At 39.8% G+C, this 26,486-nt stretch overlaps 2 protein-coding genes across 2 annotated transcripts in view; one reads left to right on the top strand and one right to left on the bottom strand.

Annotated features, from left to right (window-relative positions):
* The window catches only part of LOC143034027 (beta-hexosaminidase subunit beta-like), an 82,293-nt gene extending 57,701 nt beyond the window's left edge, over nucleotides 1–24,592 (top strand). Inside the window, exons 12-13 of the mRNA XM_076199874.1 lie at nucleotides 1,102–1,303; nucleotides 4,323–24,592. Of these exons, the coding sequence (XP_076055989.1) occupies nucleotides 1,102–1,303; nucleotides 4,323–4,767 (647 nt within the window). The 3' untranslated portion in view covers nucleotides 4,768–24,592. The remainder of the gene's footprint in view (nucleotides 1–1,101; nucleotides 1,304–4,322) is intronic.
* LOC143034028 (ATP-binding cassette sub-family F member 2) overlaps nucleotides 23,423–26,486 on the bottom strand; it is a 50,565-nt gene continuing 47,501 nt past the window's right edge. The window contains exon 11 of the mRNA XM_076199875.1: nucleotides 23,423–25,069. Within this exon, the coding sequence (XP_076055990.1) occupies nucleotides 24,941–25,069 (129 nt within the window). The 3' untranslated portion in view covers nucleotides 23,423–24,940. The remainder of the gene's footprint in view (nucleotides 25,070–26,486) is intronic.

Below are 26,486 nucleotides of genomic sequence, written 5' to 3'. Positions count from 1 at the left end.
TGTGGCTGGAAAATACTTCCAGTTATTATTACCATCCACTGAAGAGATCAGAGGTAGAAAATTTCTCTGAAGAAGCTCACACCATTGTACATATTGTACAGAAATTAGGAGCTGCCAAAGAAATATTAAATCCAAATAAAAGAAGCTACAAAGAATGTAGCTTGAACATAATTTGTTATCTGGCCACACTAATTCATGTTCATAATATACCTTTTTTTAATTCAAGATCTTATTTTTACCCTTGTTATTACTATAATAACTCCAGCGTTTTCGTTACTGTTACCACCAACATTTTCGTTACTATGTCTGGCAATTTCGTTACTGTTACCTCTGGGGGTTTCACTATTACCATTGGTGATTTCTTTTATTATTGTGGGCAATTTCGTTCATCTGGCAATTTTGTTACTATTACCTCTAGGGGTTTCATTATTATTAACAGCAATTTCTTCACTATTATCTTGGGCGCTTTTCATTACTATTACCTCTGGGGGTTTCATTACTATTACCAGCAATTTCATCTTGGGCAATTTTTGTTACTATTACCTCTGGGGGGTTTCATTACTTTAAATTAAGATGATTTCATTACTATTACCTCTGGTGGTTTTGTTACTATTACCTCCAGTGATTTTGTTACTATTACCTCCAGTGATTTTGTTACTATTACCTCCAGTGATTTTATTACCTCATGACCGTGGACATTTTTTCGCATCGAGCACACACTGAATGCTCAGATTTTTTTGGTCCAACAGAGACGACAAAGCACCAAATTTCAACCCACATCAAAGTGCTCATGCATGTGCTCTTTGTGCAAAACCCAAAGAACCCTAACAGAAACTGTCACTGCATTCTCTTATGATGCTATTTCAGAAATAATTCATGTGTGAACGTCATGTTCCAAGCATGCTCCGAATGCTCTCAGATTTCTTGGTCTAACAGAGAATGAAGAAGAAAAGACACCAAATATTAAAGCAATTACATCTCTCATGGCAAAATTACATTTATATGCATGGCAGCAACCAAAATAGATATACAAGAGGTTGTCTCTCCCAGTGGGATTAATCCTTACCATCATTTACCGCTGGAATGTTGTTCATTTGCCAGGTACTGAGGAACAAAAGAAGCTGGTCCTTGGTGGCGAAGCTGCCATGTGGGGAGAATACGTTGATTCCAACAATCTCCTCCCACGCCTGTGGCCCCGTGCTAGCGCTGCTGCGGAAAGGCTTTGGTCTGCACCTTTAGAGGAAGCACCCTCTGCTGATGAAGCTGCCCACCGCTTAGACCAGCACCGCTGCAGAATGCTCCGGTAAGTACTTGAGTGAGTGGTCAGTGAGTATCTGCAAGTTATTTGCCACCAACATACATATATGCATATACCAAAGGCTTTTTCCCCCTTACACAGGGGAGGGGGGGTGTAGCCAAAAAGAAAAAGGCATAGAAACCACTCCCACCCATTCCATTCCCTACATATTCCACTCCCCTCCACACTCCTCCCTCCCTCTTATCTTGGCACCTCCTGGATGATGGGTCATCCCTGCATCCTGTCCACTGCCTTGGGTCAGAAGCAGCGCCGCAAGACACAGCACATCCACAGCAAGGTCACTTCATAAATTTGGCAACCCCCCCTTCTCCATCCCCTCATGCAGAAAAGAAGACGCGGAGAAATCCCTTCGGGCTGCGTCAATTTTTTTCTCATACATACTTCCTCACCCCCCACCCACTCCCCCTCATGCATCACAGCATCATCCATACACAACCCTTCTCCATTCACCCCCATCCTCTCTCCTTTCCCGTCCTTCCTCAACGGACAATCCTCTTTTTTGTAATGCCCCTTTCACCCCATCCATCCATCCATCTCATCCTAGGACGCCCCTTCATATTCACTCCTTCCACCTCTGCCTTCTACACCTCTTTTACTAATCTTTCTTCACTCATTCTTTCTATGTGTCCCAACCATCCTAGCACTCTTTCATCAACCCTATCTCCCAGCTCCCTTTCCACCCCTGTTCTCCTCCTCACCTCCTCATTTCTCACTCTATCTAGCCTAGTAACCCCTATGATACTTCTCAGACATTTCATCTCAAACACATTCAAACTCCTCTCTTATGTTCCATGTTTCTGCCCCGTACAGTGCTGTTGGCACAATCATTCCTACATATAACCTCTACTTAGTATCCATTCCCAGATATCTATTTCTCATTACACTTTTTAATCCACCAAGGCATTTACTCGCTTCTCTCAATCTACGTTCTACCTCCACCCCCACTCCTCCCTTTCCTGTCACATTCACACCCAAGTATCTAAAACTATCCACTTCCTCCAGTCTCTCACCCTTAATGCTCACTTCAAGCCTGGTGTCACTCTCTCCCCTTGTACATCTCATCACCTTACTTTTGCCCACATTTATCTTCACCTTCCTTCTTTCACACACCTTCTCAAACTCTGTCACTAACTTCCTCAATCCCTCCTCTGATCCTGCTACAAGCACAGTGTTGTCAGCAAACAGCAACTGGCTTACTTCCCACTTTTCTCCATTTTCTTTAACCATCTCCAACCCCTGACCCACTACCCTTGCATTCACCTCTCACACCACCCCATCCATGAATAGAATGAACAGCCAGGGCGACATAACACATCCCTGACAAGTCCCACCTTTACCTCAAACCATTCACTCTCTCCATTTCTAATCCTAACACAAGCTCTACTACTCTCATAAAAACTCTTGACTGCTCTTAACAGCTTTCCTCCTATCCCATATATCTGCAGTACCTCCCACAGTGCCTTCCTGTCCAACCTGTCGTAAGACTTTTCCAGATCCATAAAAGCCCAAAAAACATCCTTACCTTTTCCTATTCTCACATATCTGTCTTACCACAAAAATCTGATCTATACAACCCCTACTTGTCCTAAAACAGCACTGTTCCTCTCCTAAGCCTCTCAATCAAGACCCTTCCATAAGCCTCTGAAACTACTACACTCACACTTGTCCCCCTTTACCTTGTAAAGCGGAACTATACAGGCACTCCTCCAGTCCTCCGGCACTCTACCCTCTCTTAAACAAACATTAAATAACCTCACTAGCCAGTCCACCATATTTGTACCTCCTTTCTTCAGACATTCTGCATGACATCCATCCTTACCTGCTCACATCATCTTAACAGCTGCTTTCACTTTATCTTTCCCTATTTCTCCTCCATTTTCCTCAATCATCACTCATTTTCTTAGTGCTTCCCACTGCAACTACCCTATCCTCCTTCACACTTAGCAACTCCCTAAAATACTCTCCCCACCTTCCTCTCTCTGCCTTCTCTTCCATTATCATCTCTCCATCTGCACCTTTTACCTTTTTCTTCTCTACTTGATCCGTCTCCTCTTCCTCTTTTAATATCTTTCCAAAACATCTTTTTATTACTTTCAAAATTTTCTGTCATACTCTTACCCATTTCACATCTGCTCTCCTCTTAGCTTCCTTTATCTTATGCTTAACTTCCCTTCTCTTTACTTTGTACCTCTCATGTAGGCATGATATACTAAATGCTGCCTAAAATTTCACCGACTGGAAACTTGCAACTCCACTCTGGCTGACAACAGTCCTCAGGCTCTCCCATAGATCTTTCTGGGAAGAAATATTGGAGTACTACTAGTGTAATTTTGTCGTGGGATTATCTTTCTCAAAACTTAGCTACAAAGCCCTCTGTGAAGGGCACCGTCCTAGCCTTCTGATAGGGGGGAGTTTGTGATGTTAAACCATATCATCATCACAACTTAGCAGTAGGCAGTGAACAGCATCACCAGTTGTCATCTTTTCTGATGTGAAAGGGTGAAGGAAATGCATATGAAGTTGATAGAGAGTTTCTAGGTAAGGGTGTTTGCTGGTTTAGAAGACATAATTGCCAGGGAGGCAATTCTTTCTAACAAGTTTCACAGAACCACCATTTCCGGATACCATTCATTGGGCCCTGTGCAGTATATATGTACATATACCAAAATATCTTTTCCTTGGTTTGTTTTCATCTCTTTCTCATTGTTGTGCTTCACAATGCAGTGAGCTAGAGAGTGGACCAGGTGTTCAGTAACTTGGTTCAAGTCCTCACACCCCCTACATATGTATGAAATGAAATGTATGATGCTACATATATTTGGGATCATTTGTTGCACACAGCACTTTCCCAAATATTATCGTTGTACTGCCTAGCAATCTGCACAGTTTATACGTATGCAGCTTAATAATGATAACAATATTAGTAAGGTGTTTTGTTATTAATAAATCACCTTGGCCTCCCTCACTCATTCACTGTTTAATCTCCTTCCTCCCTCTCTTCCAGGCGTGGAGTGCCAGCCCAGCCTATCCTGAATGGTTTCTGTGGTGCCTGGGAAGTTCCACAGGATATCAAAATGTCAACCCCACGTCCCATCACCATATCTTTCACCCCCACCCCACACACCACAGAGTCAACCACATCTACCTCTACCACAACAACCACACCAACTACAACCACGACCACAACCACAACCACTAGCAGTACTACAACGACGACTACACCTCCCCCACCTCCGCCACCATCTGAAGTTCCTGCTGCTGGTGGTAATGGTGGTGGCCCTGCCTCAAATCTGAGTGTGGGTGGTGGAACAGGCGGTGGTGGTGGCTTGGCATCAGAGACCAGCAGCCACACAGAAAATGGAGCTGTTGCCCACAGTGAGAACGACAGCAGCAGTACCACCATACCTGAGCAAGCACAGGCTCCCCCCACCACTGTTGAAAACAATTGATAAATATTTAGGGTTGTTACATAGAAGTAAGCAACTAAAAAAAATTTAAGTTAAAAGATGAAATTTGTATTGTTGGGGGACCAGTGAATGGATGCATATTAACTAGATAAATAATGGAAGCTCCTTGAGGAATAAAACAAGTCATTTAGGGGACATTGAAATACTTCCAAGTCACTGCTTAGTATTTTCTCAGTGTAAATAAATTACAGTAATAATGTGCGATCCACCCTTCACCTCAGACACTGATGGTGTTGGAGTTGGAATTAGTTGGGGAACACATCTTGAATGCAAGTGCACGTATAGTATATATTATTATTCACCCATGAGTTTTCAGTGTAATAAGTACACTTGAAGCTGTTATTGTGAATGAAGAGTTGAGTCTGTTCATTACATATTTTCTTACAGTGTAATTGCAACTGTAAGTTGACACCAGAGGAGAAAATGTTCTTCTCGTGCCAGCATTGGATGGGCGATTGCATAATTATATTGAATTGTTCCTTGTATATGGCAGCAATGCATTTTGTGCTGCCAGCTCATTTTTTTTTTTACGTGTTGTACATTTTAGCATGTCTGCATGTATGAGCATATGCATATATATGTACTCTTGGTTAACCAGTTGCTAACTAATACCCCATAACATAAACACTATTGATTTAATCCTACATACATATACCAAATGGCCCTTTCCCTACTATAAGGGGTGTGGCCCAGCCAAAGGCATAAACTCACCCTTTATCCATAAATACTTATATCAAAGGCCCTCTACCCTATATAATACTGAATAATACATTAATCACTACATGCTAATGCTTACTTGGGACCTGTTATGGCATCCAAGGGGTTGAGTGTGCAAAAAAAAAAAAAAAAAAATTGAGCACAAATCCTAGGGAGAAAATGGCAGGTGCCAAGTTTAAACTTACGGTTTTGATAGAAATTAATAGTGATCCTTCCCATATCTGAACTGCCATTACCCGAACATGATCTGTGTGTATTGCACAGAATTGCAAATTTAGTGTTGTAGAGACTGTAGAGTAGAGACTTTGGGGGTGGGGAAATAATTTTATCTCGTGTATCCAAATACTCCCAAAATCCAAACACACTGTGGACCAATTAGTTTTGACATGGGATGGACTGCTATATTAATTTTTGTTTTGTTTTCTTTTCTTTCTTTTTTTCTGGTTTGAGAGTTCTGGTTGTTTGCATACCAGTTAACTGAGAGTATACTGTATATGTATAAATAAATAAAAGATTTGTTGTTGATCTTTTAGAGGGACTAATGATGAGTACCTTAAAGTGATAGTTCTGTAAGATGGATATTGGGAGGAATTGATTTCTTGCTGTCCATCTTCAAAACTCATCACCCTCACTGCACCCTAGCTCTGATCTAGGTCCTAGATTTCTCTCTCGCTTTTGGCTTCAACTGTATTTCCTCCACCTTTTTCTAAAAAGAATGCCGAGAGTCGGCAACTGTTTCCCTCCTACTGCTTTAAGCCAGTAACATAGAAAATATTTCACACCAAGACAACAGTCCAATTTTTTCTTGCGAGAGATTTATGGGAAGGCCTAAGGGTTATTGCCAACCTCCATGGGCTGTGGGTTTCCAGTCAGTGAAACTCAAAACAACAATTATAATCATTCAGATTTATTTCAATCAGCTGACCAACATTTTCTGTTTGGGTAAAGGTGGATCACCAAATCTTCAGAAATGATTGTGTGTATGTATGGTTTTGTATGTGTATATACATATAAAAGGATGTAAGGTATCAGAGGGGCTGTTTTAAGTAGCCCTCGGCAAGCAGTGATTCCAAAATAGAACAAATCCTGATAAGAAAAAAAGAAGAAAAAAATTAAATTGAAGATTGCTTTTGCTTGAAGGAAACATCAACTGATTAATTCATTCTCTAATTTTACATTCATGATCTTTTGTTCATGAAAGACTCTTAGGTTTAAGAAATTTGCATGTCATGTAAATCAACTATTTTTTCAATAAAATACTCAGTCCAATGTATTTTTATTTAGTGATTAGCACTTACTCTCCCAAAGCATTTACCTGTTTCTCTCAACCTACAATTTACCTCCATCTCAACTCCTCTCTTTCCTGCCACATGCAACCTCAAATACCTAAAATCATCCACTTCCTCCAGCCTCTTTTCATAGAAACTTCCTTCAAACTCTCTACCATTCCCTTTCCAATCTCATCACCTCACATTTACCTTCAACCTCCTATCGCATACCTTTCCAAACCCCATCACTGCCTTAATCCCCATTCTCACCCTGCCACAAGTGCAGTGTCATCAGCAAACAACAGCTGGCTCATCTCTTGCTTCTCTCCATTTTCTTTAACCATCTCCAGTCCCCTGCCCACTATCATCCCACTATCCCATGGGAATGACAGGTGGTGATGGATATGGAGCTGCCTAGTGTAGGCTTTATGGTCTCATGTTCATATGTTCTTACATTGAACAGCCATCATGACATGACACATCCCTGACACAGCCTCATCTTTACCTCAACCCACTCATTCTCTCTATTCTCAATTCTAATACAGTCTCTACTACTGTCAAAAAGTGTCATGAGAAATAGTCATCTGGGAATGGATGAAAAGAAATTATATGAAGGGGTGATTGTGCCGATGACACTATATGGGGCTGAGACTTGGGATTTAAGAGAAGCAGAGAGAAAATTAAATTTGTTTGAGATGAAATGTCTGAGAAGTATGGTAGGGGTTGCAAGGTTGGATAGAGTGAGAAATGAGGTGAGGAGAGTTGGAGTGGACAAGGAGATGGCAGATAGGGCTGATGAAAGAGTATTGGGGTGGTTTGGACACTTGGAAAAAATAAGTGAGGAAAGATTAGTAAGAGAGTTCTGGAAGGCAGAGGTGCATGGAGTGAAATTGAGGGGATGACCAAGGATGGGATGAAAGGAGCTTTTAGCAAGAGGGGAATGTCTATTGAGCAAGGAAGGAAAATACAGGAGATAGTGGTGAATGAAGAATGGCAATATATAGATGACACTGTGATGCAAGGAAGGGATGGGGCATTGGGAGTGGTTATGTGTAAATAATATTTTGACAACCTGAAGGGATTTCCCCCCATCTATTTTCCACCTGATAGGACAGAAGGCAGAGGGGACAACAATTAAGTGAAGCGGCCTTGCTATGGATGTCTTGTGTTTTGCTGCATTGCTTTTGACCCAGGAGACAGGGATGATCCTTCATCCATGAGGAGCTAAGATGAGATGGAGGAAAGGGTGTTGGAGGGGAGTGGGTACATACCTTTTGACTTGGTTACCTCCCTTATAAAGGGGAAAAGCCCTTGGTATATTGCTATATCAGCATTTACTTTTGTGGCATACATATATATATACCAAAGGCTTTTTCTCCCCTTACAATGGAGGTAGCCAAATAGCAAAGGCTACCCCACATATTCCACTCCCATTCACCAACCTCCTTCCCTCTTATCTTGGCTCCGCATGGATGATTAGTCATCCCTGTATCTCGCCCACTGCCCTGGGTCAGAAGCAGTGTCAGAAGACAGCACATCCACTGCTAGGCCGCTTCATTTAATCAGCGACAACCCCTCTCCGTCCCCTCATGCAGAAAAAAAGAAGACAGGGAGAAATCTCTTCAGGCTGCATCAATTTACTTTTCATACATTCTCCCTCACCCCCCATCCACTCCCATTCATGCATCATACCATCATCCATACACAACCAATCTCCATTCACCCCTATCTTCTGTCTTCTCCCTTTCTCAACAGACATTCCCCTCTTTCTCAATGCCCCTTTTACCCATCCATCTCATCCTAGGTCACCCTCTCATATTATTGTATTCTAATTCTGTTAGCATTATGCGTAGATGTACTGTACAACAAAAATTGATGTGTCATTGTGTCTGAATGTGTGAGCGTGAAGCTTCTAGAAACATTCAAATTGCCATTTTTGTAGATAATTAATTAGCATTTTGTTCTTGTATACAAAAGTGGAATGAATGAGAGATTAGTATACCAAGTACAAAAAAAATGTATAAAAAAACTTGAAAGAATACAAAGAGCAATTACAAAATTGGCACCAACACTCAAAACTATCATAAGAAAGACTAGTAAAACTTGAGCTACAGACACTAGAGCAAAGAAGAGAGAGAGGAGATTTGATAGCTATTTACAGAATCATGAAAGGCATAGAAATTATTGATAGAGAGAATCTAATAAAATGGGATGATAGAAATACAAGAGGACATGGAAAGAAAATCAAGAAAGACAGCTATAGAAGAGATCTGAAAAAGAACAGCTTTCCTCATTTCTTTCCCAGTTTACATACCTGGATGAAGAAATGGTGAAGAAAATTCTAACCACTCTGATAAGACCAAGATTGGAATATGCAGCAACGATGTGGTCACCAAGTACAAAAAAATGTATAAAAAACTTGAAAGAATACAAAGAGCAATTACAAAATTGGCACCAACACTCAAAACTATCATATGAAGAGAGACTAGCAAAACTTGAACTACAGACACTAGAGCAAAGAAGAGAGGAGATTTGATAGCTATTTACAGAATAGAGAGAATCTGATAAAATGGGATGACAGAAATACAAGAGGGCACGGAAAGAAAATCAAGAAAGACAGCTATAGAAGAGATCTGAAAAAGAACAGCTTTCCTCACAGAGTAATAGACAGTTGGAACAAGTTAGATGAGAAAGTGGTGTGTGCAAGAACAATACATGAATTTAAAAATAGTTTAGATAAAATGAGATATGAAGACAGGACACCACGAGTATAGCTCCCCTTCCCGTAAAATACAACTAGGTACAACTAGGTAAATACAAATGACTCGGTGGCACGATTAGTAAAGACTCCGACTTATAATTCTGAGATATCGGTGGTACCTGGTTCGTATGCTATCCAGGGTTGAATTTTTTTCAGTATCGCTGCTCTTCGAGTCGTTACTCCAACTCTCGTGGGCGGAGAGTTGGGGATGTGTGTGCGTGTAAGTTCATAGATCGGACATACGAGCTCTGAGCTCTCTTCCGGGAGGGAAATAGCTGTCAATCACGAGTCCAACACGTGATCCAAAAGATCCAAGATGAATCACACACACACATGTGAACATGTACACATATAAGCACACACAACGATATCTCCCCTTCCCGTAAAATACAAGTACAGTATATAAATACACACACACACACACTGTCGTTGGATGGACGACAAGGATTGGAGCTCCGAAGAAAATCCAAAATTCTACACGGATCTCAACGTCAAGGAAGTACCTTCTTGTATTTACAGGGAAGGAGAAAACTTGTGGTGTAGTAGAAAGGTAATGAAAGGGGAGTAGAGGGGGGATTACTGAGGGATATGGAAGGAAATGAGGAGGGAGACGAACGGGCTCCCACCGACAACAGGAAATCTGTAAACAAACGCTCAGCTGATGACACCGGGGAAATCAAAAATATCAGCAAAAGCATTAAGATCAGAAATATAGATAAGAATAATACAATGGAAAGTGAAAATAATAGTTTCCATGGATTAGCAAGTCTAGAAGAAAAACTAGAGAAAATGACCGAACATTGGGAGAGTAGGTTTGGTGAAATCATAAAAATACAACAAAGAGTTGACAAATTGGAAGAGTTAAAGAAAGAGAACCAAACCCTAAGGAAATAGAAGAACTAAAAAGACAACTAAAAGAAGTAAAAGATGAGAATGAAGAATTAAAAAGGAAAAATACAGAAAATAAAGAATCCATAGCAAAAGAGGTACAGGGTTGGAGAAAAGTCCAAGAAAACAACAAAGTTGCATTTAATGAAATAGTGAAACAGCAAATGAAAGAACAAACTGAAGACACAGTTACTAAAGTGATGAGACAGAAAGAAAATATAGTAAGAGACCTAGCAGATAAAAATAAATGTATAATTATCTTAGGGATGGAAGAAAAATATAATCTAAATAGGACTACAAGAATTAAAGAAGAAAAAGAAAAAGTAAACAGTTTATTAGAATTAGTTCAGGAAGATGAACCTGAAATAGAAAAACAAATTGAAGAGATGTATAGGCTTGGAAAATATAGTACAGATAAGACCAGACCAATTAAGATTAAGTTCAGGTCACAAACGACAGCAGAGAATATCTTAGGGAAAACAGGGAAACTAGCAAAGAGTGAACAATATAAAAAGGTATGGATAAAAAGAGAAATGAATAAAGAGGAAAGAGAGGAAGAAAAAAGGAAAAGACAAGAAGCTAAGGAAAAAACGAGACCAGAACGGAGTCAGAAAAAGAAGAATTCTACTGGAGAGTAGTGAATATGAAATTGAGGAAATGGACCATAACAGAGAGAAAACAAAAACAAAAACAGAGAATACAATGGAAATAACAGAAAGTTAAGAGTGTCCTGCACATATATAGATGGATTAAACAGGACTGAATGAACTAAACGAGTATCTGAAGGAAAAAGAACCGGACATAATGGGAATTGTTATGTATGTTAGAAGACAAGAATAACATTAAACAAGATAATGGAAGATGGAGGAAGAATAGTTATGATGGGCAACTTTAATTGCAAAGAAATCTGCTGGGAAGAGATGACCGTAAAGGGTGGAGAAGACTCATGGGGAAATGTTCTACTTGAGATGATTAATTATTGACCACACAATGACACAATGGATTCAAGAGATCACTAGGTATAGAAATGAAGAACCATCGAGACTAGACCTAATAATCACATCAGAACCTGAAATAGTGGAAAAGATAGAATACCAGGCACCAATAAGTAAAAGTGACCACATATTGATAGAACTAGAACTAAACAAGAAAAAATACATGAAAAGAAATTAACAATATAGAAAAGGAAGATTGATGTATGAAAAAACAAATTTTGATAAAATAAGAGAATTCTTTCAAAATGAAAACTGGGAAAGAATACACAAAGAAGATACAACAGTAGAAGAGAAATGAAATATTTTGAATTTTTTTTTTTATAAAAAAAGGAGTGGAAAAGTATGTCCCAAGACAAAAACAAGAAAAAGAATATGTAAAGTGCTGGTACAACAAAAGTTGTAAAGAGTTAAAAGACAAAAGAGACAAAGCTTGGACCAAATGTAAGAAATACAAAAGACCTGAAAATGGAAAATATATACTTGTTATAGAAATGAATATGTACAAGTGTGCAAAGAGGAAAAGAGAAAATATGAAAAAGATGTCATAGAAAAATGTAAAGATCAACCAAAACTATTCTACAGATTTGTAAACAACAAACTGAAAAACAAACAAGACTTGGAGAAATTAAGACAAGGAGTTGAATACACAGAGGAAATAGAAATGGCGGAAATTATGAACAAGCATTTTAAATCATGTTTACAAGGGAGAATATACAACCGAAAGAGATGGAATGGAAAGAGAAAGTCCCCCCTATGAAAGAAATAGAAGTAACAAAGAATGAAATAATGAAACACTTGAGTAATGTTGATGTTAGAAAATCGCATGGACCAGATGAAATAGAAAACTGGATTTTGAAAGGATGCAGAAATGAATTGGCAGACAAAATACATAGCATAATAAATAGTTCCTTGAAAGAAGGAAAAGTTCCAGAAGATTGGAAAAAAGCAAATATAGTACCTGTATATAAAGGAGGTAATAAAGAAGACCCTACCAACTATAGACCAGTCTCTCTAACAAGTACAATAGCAAAAATTTGTGAAAGAATTATCAAAAGTAAATGGGTAAAATATTTAGAAAAAAAAAGTGCTAAATCCAAGGCAATTTGGATTCAGACAAGGACGATCATGCGTCACTAATTTAATATGTTTCTATTCAAGGCTAATAATACAAGAAAGAGATGGATGGGCTGATTGTGCATTTCTAGACCTAAAAAAAGCTTTTGACAAAGTACCACATAAGAAGTTGCTTAAGAAATTAGAAACTGAAGGAGGAATACAGGGCAAACTGCTTAAATGGATGGAAGACTTTTTGCAAGAAAGAATTGGCACCAACACTCTCAAAACTATCATATGAAGAGAGACTAGCAAAACTTGAACTACAGACACTAGAGCAAAGAAGAGAGGAGATTTGATAGCTATTTACAGAATCATGAAAGGCATAGAAATTATTGATAGAGAGAATCTGATAAAATGGGATGATAGAAATACAAGAGGGCACGGAAAGAAACTCAAGAAAGACAGCTATAGAAGAGATCTGAAAAAGAACAGCTTTCCTCACAGAGTAATAGACAGTTGGAACAAGTTAGATGAGAAAGTGGTGTGTGCAAAAACAATACATGAATTTAAAAATAGTTTAGATAAAACGAGATATGAAGACGGGACACCACGAGCATAGCTCCCCTTCCCGTAAAATACAACTAGGTAAATACTAGGTAAATACACACACACACACACACTAATAGCAATGAGCTAGAGAGATAACAGGGGGAAAATATAATAATTCGAGTCTTCCTTAGCGTTTCACAGATTTCTTCAGTGTTTCACAAAGAGAAAATGGAAGCAACCAGATGACGTCAGAAGCTGCGCAGAACGGCTCAAAAGGTTAGACCTGGTGTATATAGATCTTGAGTGAGCGTGGCATCAATCAGAGACAGTCATGAGCGAGTGGGCATTGGTTTCAGTCACGGACGAGCGACCATTCGATTCAGGTCACATGTTAGAAGTGAGAGTGAGAGACTTATATTGTACATTACCTGTGCAATTACACTTTGAAAATACCTGGAGCATTTTCCTTTCCACCTTATTGGACAACCAATAATATTCACTCCTTCTACACCTCTTATATCTTTCTTCACTCATTCTTTCCACGTGTCCAAACCATCCCAATACTCTTTCATCAACCCTATCTCCCAACTCGCTTTCCACCCGTTTTCCTCCTCACCTCGTTTCTCACTCTATCCAGCCTAGTAACCCCTGCCATACTTCTCAGACACCTTATCTCAAACATATTCAAACTCCTCCTCTCTTATGTTCCATGTTTCTGCCCCATACAATGCTGTCAGCACAATCACTCCTTCATAAAATAGTTGGAGAAACCTTCAACCTACTAAGATTGATGAAAGTGTCATTTGACTATTTGGACGAGGAAATGATAAAGAAAATACCGTATTTTCCGGCGTATATTGCGCGACTTTTTTCCGTTGGAAGGGCCTAAAAATGGGGGGGTTGCGCATTATCCAGTGGTGCGCATTATCTACGGCCTACGATAAAAATTCTGCGGCTGTGTGTGTAATTTTTTTTCACAACAACGTGACGATGTTGGCCATCACAAAGTCGGGACGGCACACTTCTCCGTGATGTTACGTGAGAACAAGAAGAACAGCCATGGTGACATGTACTAAGTTCTTCAATCCCTCCTCTGATCCTGTCACAAGCGCAGTGTTGTCAGCAAAGAACAACTGATCATTATTGTATATAAATGCTAAGATGAGATAGAGCCTAGAGGAAAGGGTGATGGATGGAGTGGGTACATGCCTTTTGATTTGGTTACCTCCCTAATAAAGGGGAAAAAGCCCTTGGTACATAGAAATGTTACCATTTACTTCTGTGGTGCCTCAAAAGTATGATAGGGGTTTACTAGGCTGGATAGAGTGAGAAATGAGGTGAGGAGGAGAACAGGGGTGGAAAGGGAGTTGGGAGATAGGGTTGATGAAAGAGTATTGGGATGGCTTGGACACATGAAAAGAATGAGGGAAGAAAGATTAGTAAAAGAGGAGTGGAAGGCAGAGGTGGAAGGAGTGAACATGAGGGGGCGACCTAGGATGAGATGGATGGGGGAAAAGGACCATAATAATCATAATATTAGTAGACTAGACTTCAGTAATTCATCATACTATGTATTGCCAAACTAACAGCTAAGGAAATTGCAGTATCATGAACAGGGCTGCTAAATTAATAAAAGGTGTGTCATGATGTGACAATTACACCTGTACTGACAGAGCTTCACTGGTTTCCTATCAAAGCCAGAATTATATTTAAAATTTGTGTTATAGTTATGGTATACCAGACAATCAGATATGGGAAACCAGATTATTTAAGGCAAATACTGGAAGATCATAAACCTGGATCAGCTGTACCACTTTGTAGTGATAATCCTTATATGTCGGTTGAACAAAGATGTAATATTCAAATGGGATTTAGGGTCTTCATGACATCTGTCCAAGCTATCTAACCAACTTCCCAGAGAGACAAAGATTAAAGGAAAGTAATAATGTTGATACAGTCAAACCTCGGTTATCGAACGCTTCTGTTCTCGACGAAATCGGTTTTCGACCAAAAAGTTCGAGAATTTTACGTCTCAGAACTCGACCAAATTTCGGCTCTCGAACAAACCGAAAGAAGCCGAGCGTACCCGAACGCGGCTCACTCGCGAGCCGAGAGAACTCGAATGCTAAGGACGCTTCCTCCGTAGCGCATTTGCGATCAAAGTTCATTCCGAGCAGACGTGTTCGTTCTTATTTACGTAAATCTGACTTTTTTTCATCTTTGCATCGTGTATTAGCCCCTAATCATGGGTCCAAAGAAAGCAAGTTCAAGTGGTGAAGAAAAGAGGAAAGTAGTGCGCACAATTATTGAATTTAAAAAAGAATTAATAGCGAAATATGAATCTGGCGTTCGTGTGTCTGCGTTGGCTAAGGAGTTTGGGATGGCGAAATCGACGATAAGCACCATCCTAAAAAATAAAGACCAGGTTAAAGCAAGTGATGTGGCTAAAGGATCAAGTGTTTTTAGCAAACAAAGGCCACAGGTATTGGAGGAAGTGGAGAAACTTTTGCTGATTTTCGTAAATGAGAAACAGTTAGCAGGTGATACTCTTAGTGAAGATGCAATTTGTGCCAAAGCAAGACAATTGTATGAAGATTTGATAAAAAAAAGATCCTAGCATTATTCCGGAAGGGTTTGATTTTAAAGCAAGCAGAGGGTGGTTTGAAAAGTTTAAGAAAAGAAGTGGGATACACTTATTTATGGTAAACAGTATACAGTGCAGTTTATGGTGTAAAATAGTAAAAAAAAAAAAAAATTAGAAAAAGTTGTTTTTTAGACTTGGAACGGATTAAAATTATTTACATTGATTATAATGGGAAAAATTGTTTCGGTTTTCGAACAAATCGCTTTTCGAACAGCCTTCTCGAACGGATTATGTTCGAAAACCGAGGTTTGACTGTACTTTCAAGAAGAAATTGAAAATGTAACTATTTACTGAGTTACACTCACGACATGCAAATTAGTAGTTTTATATAGTGTAATAAATTACCTGAATGATGATATAAGGTGTGACCCACAGTGTCGGAAAGACTGAGCGGGAGTCGAGAATAAACACACAAGTAAAAAAAAAGTCAAGAAACATTTGGAGTTTCCCCTGAAATTTCTGTTGGATTTGGGATATTAGGTTTTGGTTCTTAGGGTACGTCATTGAACACTGGTTGGTTAGCTCAGTTTTTGTGAATAGAATCTGGTATGATAGGTGATCCTTTCGATTTATCGGTGTCACTTTTAGCCTTACCAACAGCAAAGGATAACACATCAGACTTTTGTTTCTCAATTTCTTTGGTTAAATTATCTGATATTGTGGGAAAGTCATTATATTTTGCTACTGAACAGACTTGGCAAGTGTCCTTTCTAGAACTTTTGGCGAACAGAATTATTTGGTAGATCGGGAGTTTTGTACAGTAGTACTAGTAGTGTTTCCATTTTTCAAAACTGTTACTGTCACACATAATGCACAGGCTCTCAATTATTACTATATCATATTCAATACATTTAGATTCGGGCTCCATTCTTTACATGTGAATTTTATGCACTAGGCACACTAAAATGAGTTCTTGACACTAGGGTTAAAACTATTAAATCCGATAACAAAAACATCAACTGTCTTTCCTGCTTTCTGACTGCACGAGTGACGAGAGGAGTCTACAATATTGATAAAATTGCGCCTCTTCTTAGAAACCGTATATAAATGTTATGCTTTTCTCTGAAAATTCCAAGATCATAAAATATGAAAACCATACAATGAAACGTAAATGTTTAGAATCTGCGTTTATATTCCTCATTGAAAATATAAATCAGAATAGTTGATTTTTTACAATAAACAAACCATTGGCAATTTTAGTTACCAAGTAACAAGCAATTTGCGCAAATTGTGTGTACACCATTTTAATGTTTGTTTCTCCCCGCAAGCTCGGGCTATAAAAGGAGAAAAATGTTTCTCAACTATGTTATTTCTCAAGAAGCCCTGCTGGGCGAGACGTCAAATATACTGGACTCCCATACTCTGCGTTTGGCCTCTTTCCTACATTTAAACTTCTTCTCTTCCTCTCTTATGTTCCATGTTTCTGCCCCATACAGTGCTGTTGGCACAATCACTCCTTCATAAAGTCTCCTCTTAGCATCCATCCCCAAATTTCTATTCATTACACTTTTTAATCCACCAAGGCATTTACTCGCTTCTCTCCATCTACATTCTACCTCCACCTTTTCCTGCCACATTCCCACCCAAGTATCTAAAACTATCCACTTCCTCCAGTCGCTCTACCTTAATGCTCACTTCCAGTCTGCTGCCACTTTCCCCCATTGAACATCTCATCACCTTACTTTTACCCACATTTATCTTCAGCTTTCTTCTCTCACACACTCCCAAACTCTGTCACCAACTTCCTCAATCCCTCCTCCGATCCTGCCATAAGCGCAGTGTCGTCCGCAAACAACAGCTGGCTCACCTCCCACTTTTCTCCATTTTCTTTAACCGTCTCCAATCCCTGACCCACCACCCTTGCATTTACCTCTCGCACTACCCCATCCATGTATAAGTTGAACAGCCAGGACGACATAACGCATCCCTGACGAAGTCCCACCTTTACCTCGAACCACTCACTCTCTCCATTTCTAATCCTGACACAAGCTCTACTATTCTCATAAAAACTCTTGACAGCTCCTAAAAGCTTTCCTCCTATCCCGTTTATCTGCAAAACCTCCCACAGTGCCTTTCTGTCTACCCTGTCGTAAGCCTTTTCCAGATCCATAAAAGTCCAAAAAAACATCCTTCCCCTTTCCTATAGCTTTCTCACATATCTGTCTTACCACAAAAATCTGATCTACACAACCTCTACCTGTCCTAAATCCAAACTGTTCCTCACCAATTACTCCCTGTTCCTCTCCTAATCCTCTCAATCAAAGTCCTCCCATACGCCTTCCCAACTACACTTAACAAGCTAATCCCTCTGAAACTACTACATTCACACTTGTCCCCTTTTCCCTTGTAAAATGGAACTATACAGGCACTCCTACAGTCCTCCGGCACTCTACCCTCTCTCCAGCAAACATTAAATAACCTCACCAACCAGTCCACCATCACTGTACCTCCTTTTTTTTAGACATTCTGCATGGCACCCATCCAGACCAGGTGCCTTACCTACTTTCATCATCTTAACAACTGCCTTCACTTCATCCTTCCTTATTTCTCCTCCATTTTCCTTACTCATCATGGTCATTTTCTTAGCATTTCCCACTGCAACTATCTTTCCCTCCTTATCCTCCTTCACATTTAGAACCTCCCTAAAATATTCTGCCCATCTTCCCCTTACTACCTTTGCTTCCATTATCTCTCCATCTGCACCTTTTACCTTTTCTTCTCTACTTGATTCGCCTCCTCTTCCTCTCTTAATTTATTTCCAAAACATCTTTTTATTACTTTCAAAATTTTCTGTCATACTCTTACCCCATTCCACATCTGCTCTCCTCTTTGCCTCCTTTACCTTTTGCTTTACTTCACTTTTCTTTTCTTTGTACCTCTCATATGACTCCCTCATCCTATTTTGTGAAATCTGTGAAAGCTTGTTTCTTCTCTTCTACAACCTTGTTTCTTCATCCCACCACTCACTACCCTTCCTTCTATTTCCTCCTGTCCTTCTTGTTCCATACACCATCTTTGCACACTTTGTGACTCCCTTCTTGAACCATCCCCATTCCTCCTCTACTCTATCCTTCACTACTCCTTCAGCTTCTTCTTGTACTCCTTTTCCTTTTCATATAGATTCCACTCTAAGCACCTCCCTACCTTTTGTCCTTTTCCTCTTTCTCCATCTATCCTCCACTCTCAACTTACTTTCCAACTTCCTGCATGGGCTCCTAATCTCAGTGAGACACACCACAACACCCTTCAAATCATACAAAACAAAGCCCTAAAAACAATTACAGGCTGCACAAATACAACACCTCCAGACCATTTACACCATGAAACAAAAGTCCTCAAAGTCAAGGACCACCTCGACATGAGAGGCACACAAACACTTGCCGCAGCCACCACAAACACATCACACCCGTTACACTACATAGCAGAACACCCACACACACCAAGAAACATTAAAACAACACCCAAAGACCTGTATCACACACAGATACTCTCTTCTCTTCCTCCACAACCACCAAATACCAGCCTCCGGAAACATATTCATAATCATATCACTCACCGCTCCATTAATACACTGAAAGACAACACACTGCTGCATGCTAGACCCCCTGATATCCACCCTTCTGAATCCTCTCTCCCACGAAAGGACAGAGTCCACTTGGCCAGACTGCGGTGCGGCCACCACCCAGCACTTCTAAGTTACCAGAAGAGGCTGGATGACCGCATTGTGAACAGCTGCCCAGGATGTAACACTTCACCCCATACCATACAACACATATTGGAAGACTGCATTATACACAATCATGCACGCAAACAACACAACATACACTCTATAAAGGATTTGTGGGAAAACCCAGTTTCGGCTGTGGCATTCCTTGGGGAGACGGTACTGCTCAGACAGACAGTCTAGGGAACAACAACAACTTACCTTCCACCATTCCACCAAAAAATTATCTGATATTCCCCCACCCTCTCCCCTTAGCACATGTACATCCCTCTTCCTATCTACCACTACATAATCCATTAATGCTCTTCCACCCTTCCATCCACCACTCTCTCCCATGTGTACTTATGCTTGACTTTCTTCCGAAACACTGTATTTGCTATCATCAACTCTCTAGACACATCTCCACCATCAACTCTCCACTACGATTCTTTCCTGGAACTCCATATTTTCCAACCACTCCCTCAATTGGATCATTTCCTACCCTAGCATTAAGGTCTCCCAGTACTATTACATTGACATTTCTCCCTAATCCCTCTATGCACTCATTTAAATCCATCCAAAAAGCCTCCCTTTCTTCTACTCTCTTCTCACTGCCAGGCCCATATGCACTTACAAAAACCCACATCTCCTTTCCCAGTTTCACCTTCATCCACATTATCCTTAAGGAGACCTCCTTCCATTCCACTACACGTTTACCTATCTCTTCACTTACTAGTATAGCCACCCCTTCCCTACCTCGCCCTCTCTTCACTCCTGATAACCTCCCAAACTTACACTCGCCCTTCCCTTTCAACTTAGTTTCACTCAAAGCCAACACATCCATCTTTCTTCTCACAAACATACTACCTATCTCTTCCCTTTTACTCTCATCTGTACCACATCCACACACATCAAAAGACCCAAATCTTAGGGTGCTGGTCGGAAAACTCCTAGACCCTCTTATGCCTTTACTTTTTTTTGGAAATGTCCCCTGTGGGGCTACAGGGAGGATGATGCCTGGTCCCAATCTCTGTCCCTTTTTTCTCGCCTCTTACGATCCAAGTGGAAATACTTGGTGGCAGTATTCTTTTCCACCACCACCACCACAGTAAAAAAACTAAATATTCAATATTGTATAATACAGATAGTCTATCACTTCTAACAACAAAATTTCACGAGGTGTAAGCAAAACAGAATATGGATGAAATGATAAACAAGCTTTGCAGGGTATACTACGTGTCATTTCTAAATCTAGAAAGGCAAACAAAAATAGAAATCCATCTAAGCTGGGATACTGTTTTTAATGATAATAAAATTTCTTGTAAATTGATTGTTAATGAAAACAAATAGTATTTAGGGGTAATTTTATGATTTAACTGTTCTCAACGTAATTAAGAACGACGGTGACTTTATTTTTCACAGTTGCTGAAACATTCAATTATACTTGCAACAGAATTATAATATATAATTATTTACCATATCATATGCATACTCTCTATGCGTGTTTTTTCAATTAGATTTTTCTTTAGTGTATTTTTTTGCAGTGTAAATGTGTTTTACAGTCCACTAGTTGGACTGAACATAAGTTTCTCAAAAATTCTTCAAGACGATTGAGTAAAATCATGTTATTCTAAACGCAGATGAGAGGGAAATATTTTTATAATAACGATATTGGTTTTATATTTCTTTAACCATACTACAGCTGTTTGCACCTGTAATAGACCTAGCTTTTTGGAGAATTCCAACATATTTGGAAGCAAACCTACACTTTACAATGGATCCCCTTTTCCCTCTCACCCTTTCTGAGGGCTGCAAATCTTCTCTAACAGTCGGCGGAAAAATAGCCCAGTGTGATAACTCCTTTAAACAACATATACACTCTTTTGACTGGTCTGCCCAGCCCATTCTCTTGGTGTTCCTGCATCATGTCAGCAAGCTCTTCATCGTTCCCTCCAACAAAAGTGGAGGCTGCCTTATGCTCTCTTGCAGTCTCCTCCATTCTTATGTTCTTACGTTACTTCTGTAGTCCTGGTCGCCGCTTGGCGATTTTATTCATGGCAACCCTCTTGCCAGGTGGCGACCAATTGTTTTTAGATTCACCCCTTCAGTACTGAGTGGCTGTAAAAACCTGGTTGATGTTACAGCAATTTTGCTCAGTTGTTCCGACTGTGCCACCATCGATTGCTCGCAGATCAAGGACCACCAGGCCTGCTGCCGATTGCACTTGGACATAAATCAATGGTCCAAAGGTATAGGCACCACAGGCAATGTGGAAAACAAAAACAAAAAAAAACTCGTCTTTGGACCCAAGGGTGTGTGTGTGTGGCGACCATCCAAAATGGAGACCTTTTTCCTAATTTTTCACATTTCTGCCTGTGGCGCTCATACCTTTGGCCCTAGTGTCCAAGTGAAATTCACAGGAGGCCTGATGGCCCTCACCCTGTGGGTAAGATGGTGGCCCAATTGGAGCAAGTGGCCAAATTAACCCATGAACGGATTTTGCCAAAAATAGTCAGGTCCGATTTCGACCATACTTACCCGTGGGAAAATCGTGCACATTGCACTACGAGGTAGAGGGGAGGATCCTAGACCCAAGGGGGTGTGCATGGCGACCAGCAAAAATCAAGCATTTTTTCCTGGGTCTAGGTTCTACATATCTACCTCTGAGCGCATTTTCACTGACTCTCCCTCCATGGGACAAGTTTGGGCCAAATCAGTGACCTGACCATTTTTGGCAAAATTCACCTTTTTTCCAGTTTTGGGTCAATTTTGGCCACTTGGCCTAATTGGTCCACTAGGCCTCCTGTGGATTGCACCTGGACAGCACTCGGGCCAAAGGTACGGGGAGCCACAGGCAGAAATGTGAAGATGCCGTGTCATCTGCAAACAACAACTGGCTCACCTTTCATTATCTCTAACCATCTTCACTCCCCTCAGTTTTACTTCCCATACTACTCCATCCATGTACAAATGACAGCCCTGAGCTTCACCTCAAACCACTCACTTTCTCCATATCCAATCCTAACAAGCTCTAGGATTAGGCAGTGGTTATTTAGAGAAGTTTTGTCCTTTCTTGGTTTGAGGAATAGAGTAATGATGGCTTCCCTCCAGGCTGTTGTGAGGGTGCCTTCCATCCATAATTTCATACATAGTCAAGGTGAATGCCTTGGTGAATTAAAAAGTGTAATGAGAAATGGGCATTAGGGAATGGATGCAGAGATTGTGCCAGCAGCACTGTATGGGGCAGAGACTTGGAATTTAAGAAAGGCAGAGAGGAAAAGTTTGAACGTGTTTGAGATGATATGTCCGAGAAGTATGGTAGGGGTAACAAGGTTGGATAGAGCGAGAAATGAGGAGGTGAGGAGGAGCACTGGGCTGGGAAAGGAGAGGACACATAGGGCTGAAGAAGTATGGAAAGAACGAGTGAAGAAATACATGTTTCCTCCTTATAAGGAGGAAAATGCTCTTGGTATACACATAGGAAGGTAGAGGAAGACGGAGTGAACTGTAGGGGACGACCAAGGATGAGCAAAGAGGGTAAGGTCTGTTGAGCAAGGAAGGTGAGAGATAGGGGCTAGTGGAGAATGGCTGTGTATAGATGATACTGTGATGCAAGGGAGGGTGTTGGGTGGGGGGGTTTAGGGAGTGATTAAGTATGAATATTTGTCGTAGCCCGAAGGAATTTCTCCCCCTTTTTTTTTTCCTTTCTGTACGAGGAGAGGGTCTCTGTTAGAATGAAGCCTTGCTATGGATATGCTGTCTTGCTACGTTGCCTCTGACCCAGGGCAGTGGGATGGATACTGGGATGACCTGTCATCCATGAGGAGCTAAGATGAGAGTGGTGAAAGGGTGGTGGATGGGAGAGGAATGGGTGGGACTTGGTACAGTATATGCCTTTTGACTTGGCTACCTCATTGGTAAGAGAAAAAAAAAAAAAGCCCTTGGTATGTACACAGAAAATGTACATTGCTAACCTTTAAATATTCTGAGTGCACCTTGGCCAAATGTGTAGCACACACAATATTGTTCGTACATAAGGTCAGATAAAATCTAAAGGAATTTTGAACTAGTTTTATGAAGATAATTACATGACCAATACGGATTTTACCAAGGAAGGTGTTGTGCTATTCAAGCTGGTTTGTTTTGACTTCTACAATAATTCTGACTGGAATCTTGGTCCAAGACACATACACAAATAAAAAGTTAATGATAAAACAAGTAATGCGATAATGATAAAAAAGTTAATAAAAAAAATCATAATAAATAAATAAAAATAATTGTTACATCATTGGTCTATCTTTTACCAATAATCCCTTCAACTTTGAGAACAATCTTGCACTATTACTCAACCTGACCTTTCAAGACAATTGGGTTTTAGAAGACTGATTATATACCCAAAGATATAATGCAACCTCTGCTGCATGGATATACCTGCAGCATATCATAAAGGACCATTTTCACCTGAGTGCTGTATTCTTTCTAGCTTACCACAGGCTACCTTCCTATTATGCTACACTATTCATATGTAACCGGTGTTTGTTTGCTTGTCAAATGTTCAATTGATGAAACATGATTAGTATATCAATGTGCAAGCCTCATACATCTGAGCCATAAATAAACTACAAAGTAGGTGAAAATTCATTGAAGTAAACTGTATTTAAAATACACTATGCCCAATGCTGTTAAGTTGCCAGCACAAAATCAGCACATTACAACAATTTTGTGCTGTTAGAGGGCTGGACGTGATGTATATCACTCGGCCAGAAAAAGTCGAACTGCCAATCCTCCAATTAATCACACCCCGCCTGCCAAGCAGTTAGACTAAATTGCTTTGTTATATAATAACAATAAACCTTCAGCATCTGCAGCACAGCTGATGCTTGAGCCTAAGATGCTGAAAGTAATGAGCAGTGCTTTGGTGACAGTTTCCTCGCAGTTGCAAGGATGCACAGAACAAGGCACTTTTACATCTATATACATCGTGCCTTAAAAAGGAGGAAATAAGGAATAGTAGCGTTTCAGCCATTAAGCATTTTGTAAATCACTTCCAGTTTGAGAATGCTTGGCAGACTGAAATGATCTGCCTTCACCTCAGTACAAAGGCTTTGCAACTACAATGTCAAGGCAAACAATTTTTATTTAAGAAATATTACTATCATGAGAGATTCAATTTTCTAAAAAAAAAAAAAAAAAAATAATAATAATAATAATAAAAAAAAAAAATAATAGTAACATATATAGATATATACACATGTTTATTATTATATATATATACACATACATATATCTATATATATACACATATATAAATAAAAATAATACACCATATTCCATCAATCTTCAAAACACATCCCAAACACAATATAAATAAAGAACAAGATTTACTGTTTTATTTAAAGTCTGCCAGACTTGATATGCAAATATTAAAAAGTCACCCTAAATGTGCTAAGTTGCATGTCTAAAAGGTGTTACAAAATTAACCAATAATAACCCAAGCTGGATTTATGCTGGTACTAGAAACTGAATACAGCCATGCATTATTCACAAAAAAATCCTTGCAAACATAAATTCCATTCACATTAATTTACGCCTGCGTTCATTTTCCTTGAGAACCCTCTGCTTCAACATTTCCTTATAAGCTAAGATACCTCCATTCCATTTGGTAACGGTCTGATTTTCACAAATCCAAATTTCTTCAGCCACCTGAAAAATCAAGAATATTAGTAACATTTCAATGAAATGAATATGTAGTACATACTAAGGCTTTCCCCCCCCTTACAAGGGAGGTATACAAAAAGAAAAAGGCAAAAAAAACCATTCCCACCGATTCCATCCCTAATACACTCCACTCCTCTCCACCCTCCCTTTTATCTTGGCAAATCCTGGATGACAGGTCATCCCTGCATCTTGTCCACTGCCCTGGAAATTAAAAAAAAACCCTGAAACAACGGAACCCATGACATATGGCAACAGGAAGACAAGCAAAAGGAATCCTGGGATTTGGAGAGTACCTCTTTCTTCCTTATCAAAGTTTGTTGCCATGCAAGTAAATAACACTCCCCAACCAATTTTATCTGATCCTTTTCAAGTGTTGGTGCTACGAGATATGTCAAAACTGGTCTGGCATTTTTTAATAAAACACAAAATTTTAGGAAAAGCTCTTATCAAAACCAGTTAAACTATGTTATTTACATTAATAAAGGCACATCCAATGTCCACGTTCTCATACTTTATCTTTCTATATTTGTATCAACAAATCTATGATAATATACATGGCAATTTTTTTTTTCACTGGCATATCTTAACCCTTAATTATTTATAATTCATCCAACATGAATGGTAATTAACAAGTACATACACATACCAAGGCTTTTTCCCCCTTCCAAGGGGGGTAGCCAAAAAAAGGCATAAAATCATTCCCACCCATTCCATCCCTGAATACACTCCACACCCCTCCACCCTCCCTCTTATCTTAGCACCTGAATGACGGTAACAAGTAATATTAATATTAATATAATTTTTCTCTGCGCTTGTGGCAGGGTCAGAGGAGGGATTGAGGAAGCTGGTGGCAGAGTTTGGGAGAGTATGTGATAGAAGAAAGCTAAAGATAAATGTAGGTAAAAGTAAGGTGATGAGATGTACAAGGGGTGAAAGTGGCAGTAGACTGGAAGTGAACATTAAGGGAGAGCGACTGGAGGAAGTGGATAGTTTTAGATACTTGGGTGCAAGTGTAGCAGGAAAAGGTGGAGTGAAGGTGGAGGTAGAATGTAGATTGAGAGAAGCGAGTAAATGCCTTGGTGGATTAAAGAGTGTAATGAGGAATAGACATTTGGGAATGGATGCGAAGAGGAGACTGTATGAAGGAGTGATTGTGCCAACACCACTGTATGGGGCAGAAACGTGGAACATAAGAGAAGAAGAGAGAAGGAGTTTGAATGTGTTTGAGATGAGGTGTCTGAGAAGTATGGTGGGGGTTACTAGGCTGGATAGAGTGAGAAATGAGGAGGTGAGGAGGAGAACAGGGGTGAAAAAGGATTTGGGAGATAGGGTTGATGAAAGAATATTAGGATGGTTTGGAGATAGGGTTGATGAAAGAATATTAGGATGGTTTGGACACATG

Source organism: Oratosquilla oratoria, chromosome 16 (genome assembly GCF_046742065.1).
Source record: "Oratosquilla oratoria isolate Oo_2021 chromosome 16, ASM4674206v1, whole genome shotgun sequence".
In the NCBI taxonomy this organism is placed as follows: Eukaryota; Metazoa; Arthropoda; class Malacostraca; order Stomatopoda; family Squillidae; genus Oratosquilla; species Oratosquilla oratoria.
Note: the sequence above shows the minus strand (reverse complement) of the source record. Positions and strands in the feature narration are given on the sequence as shown.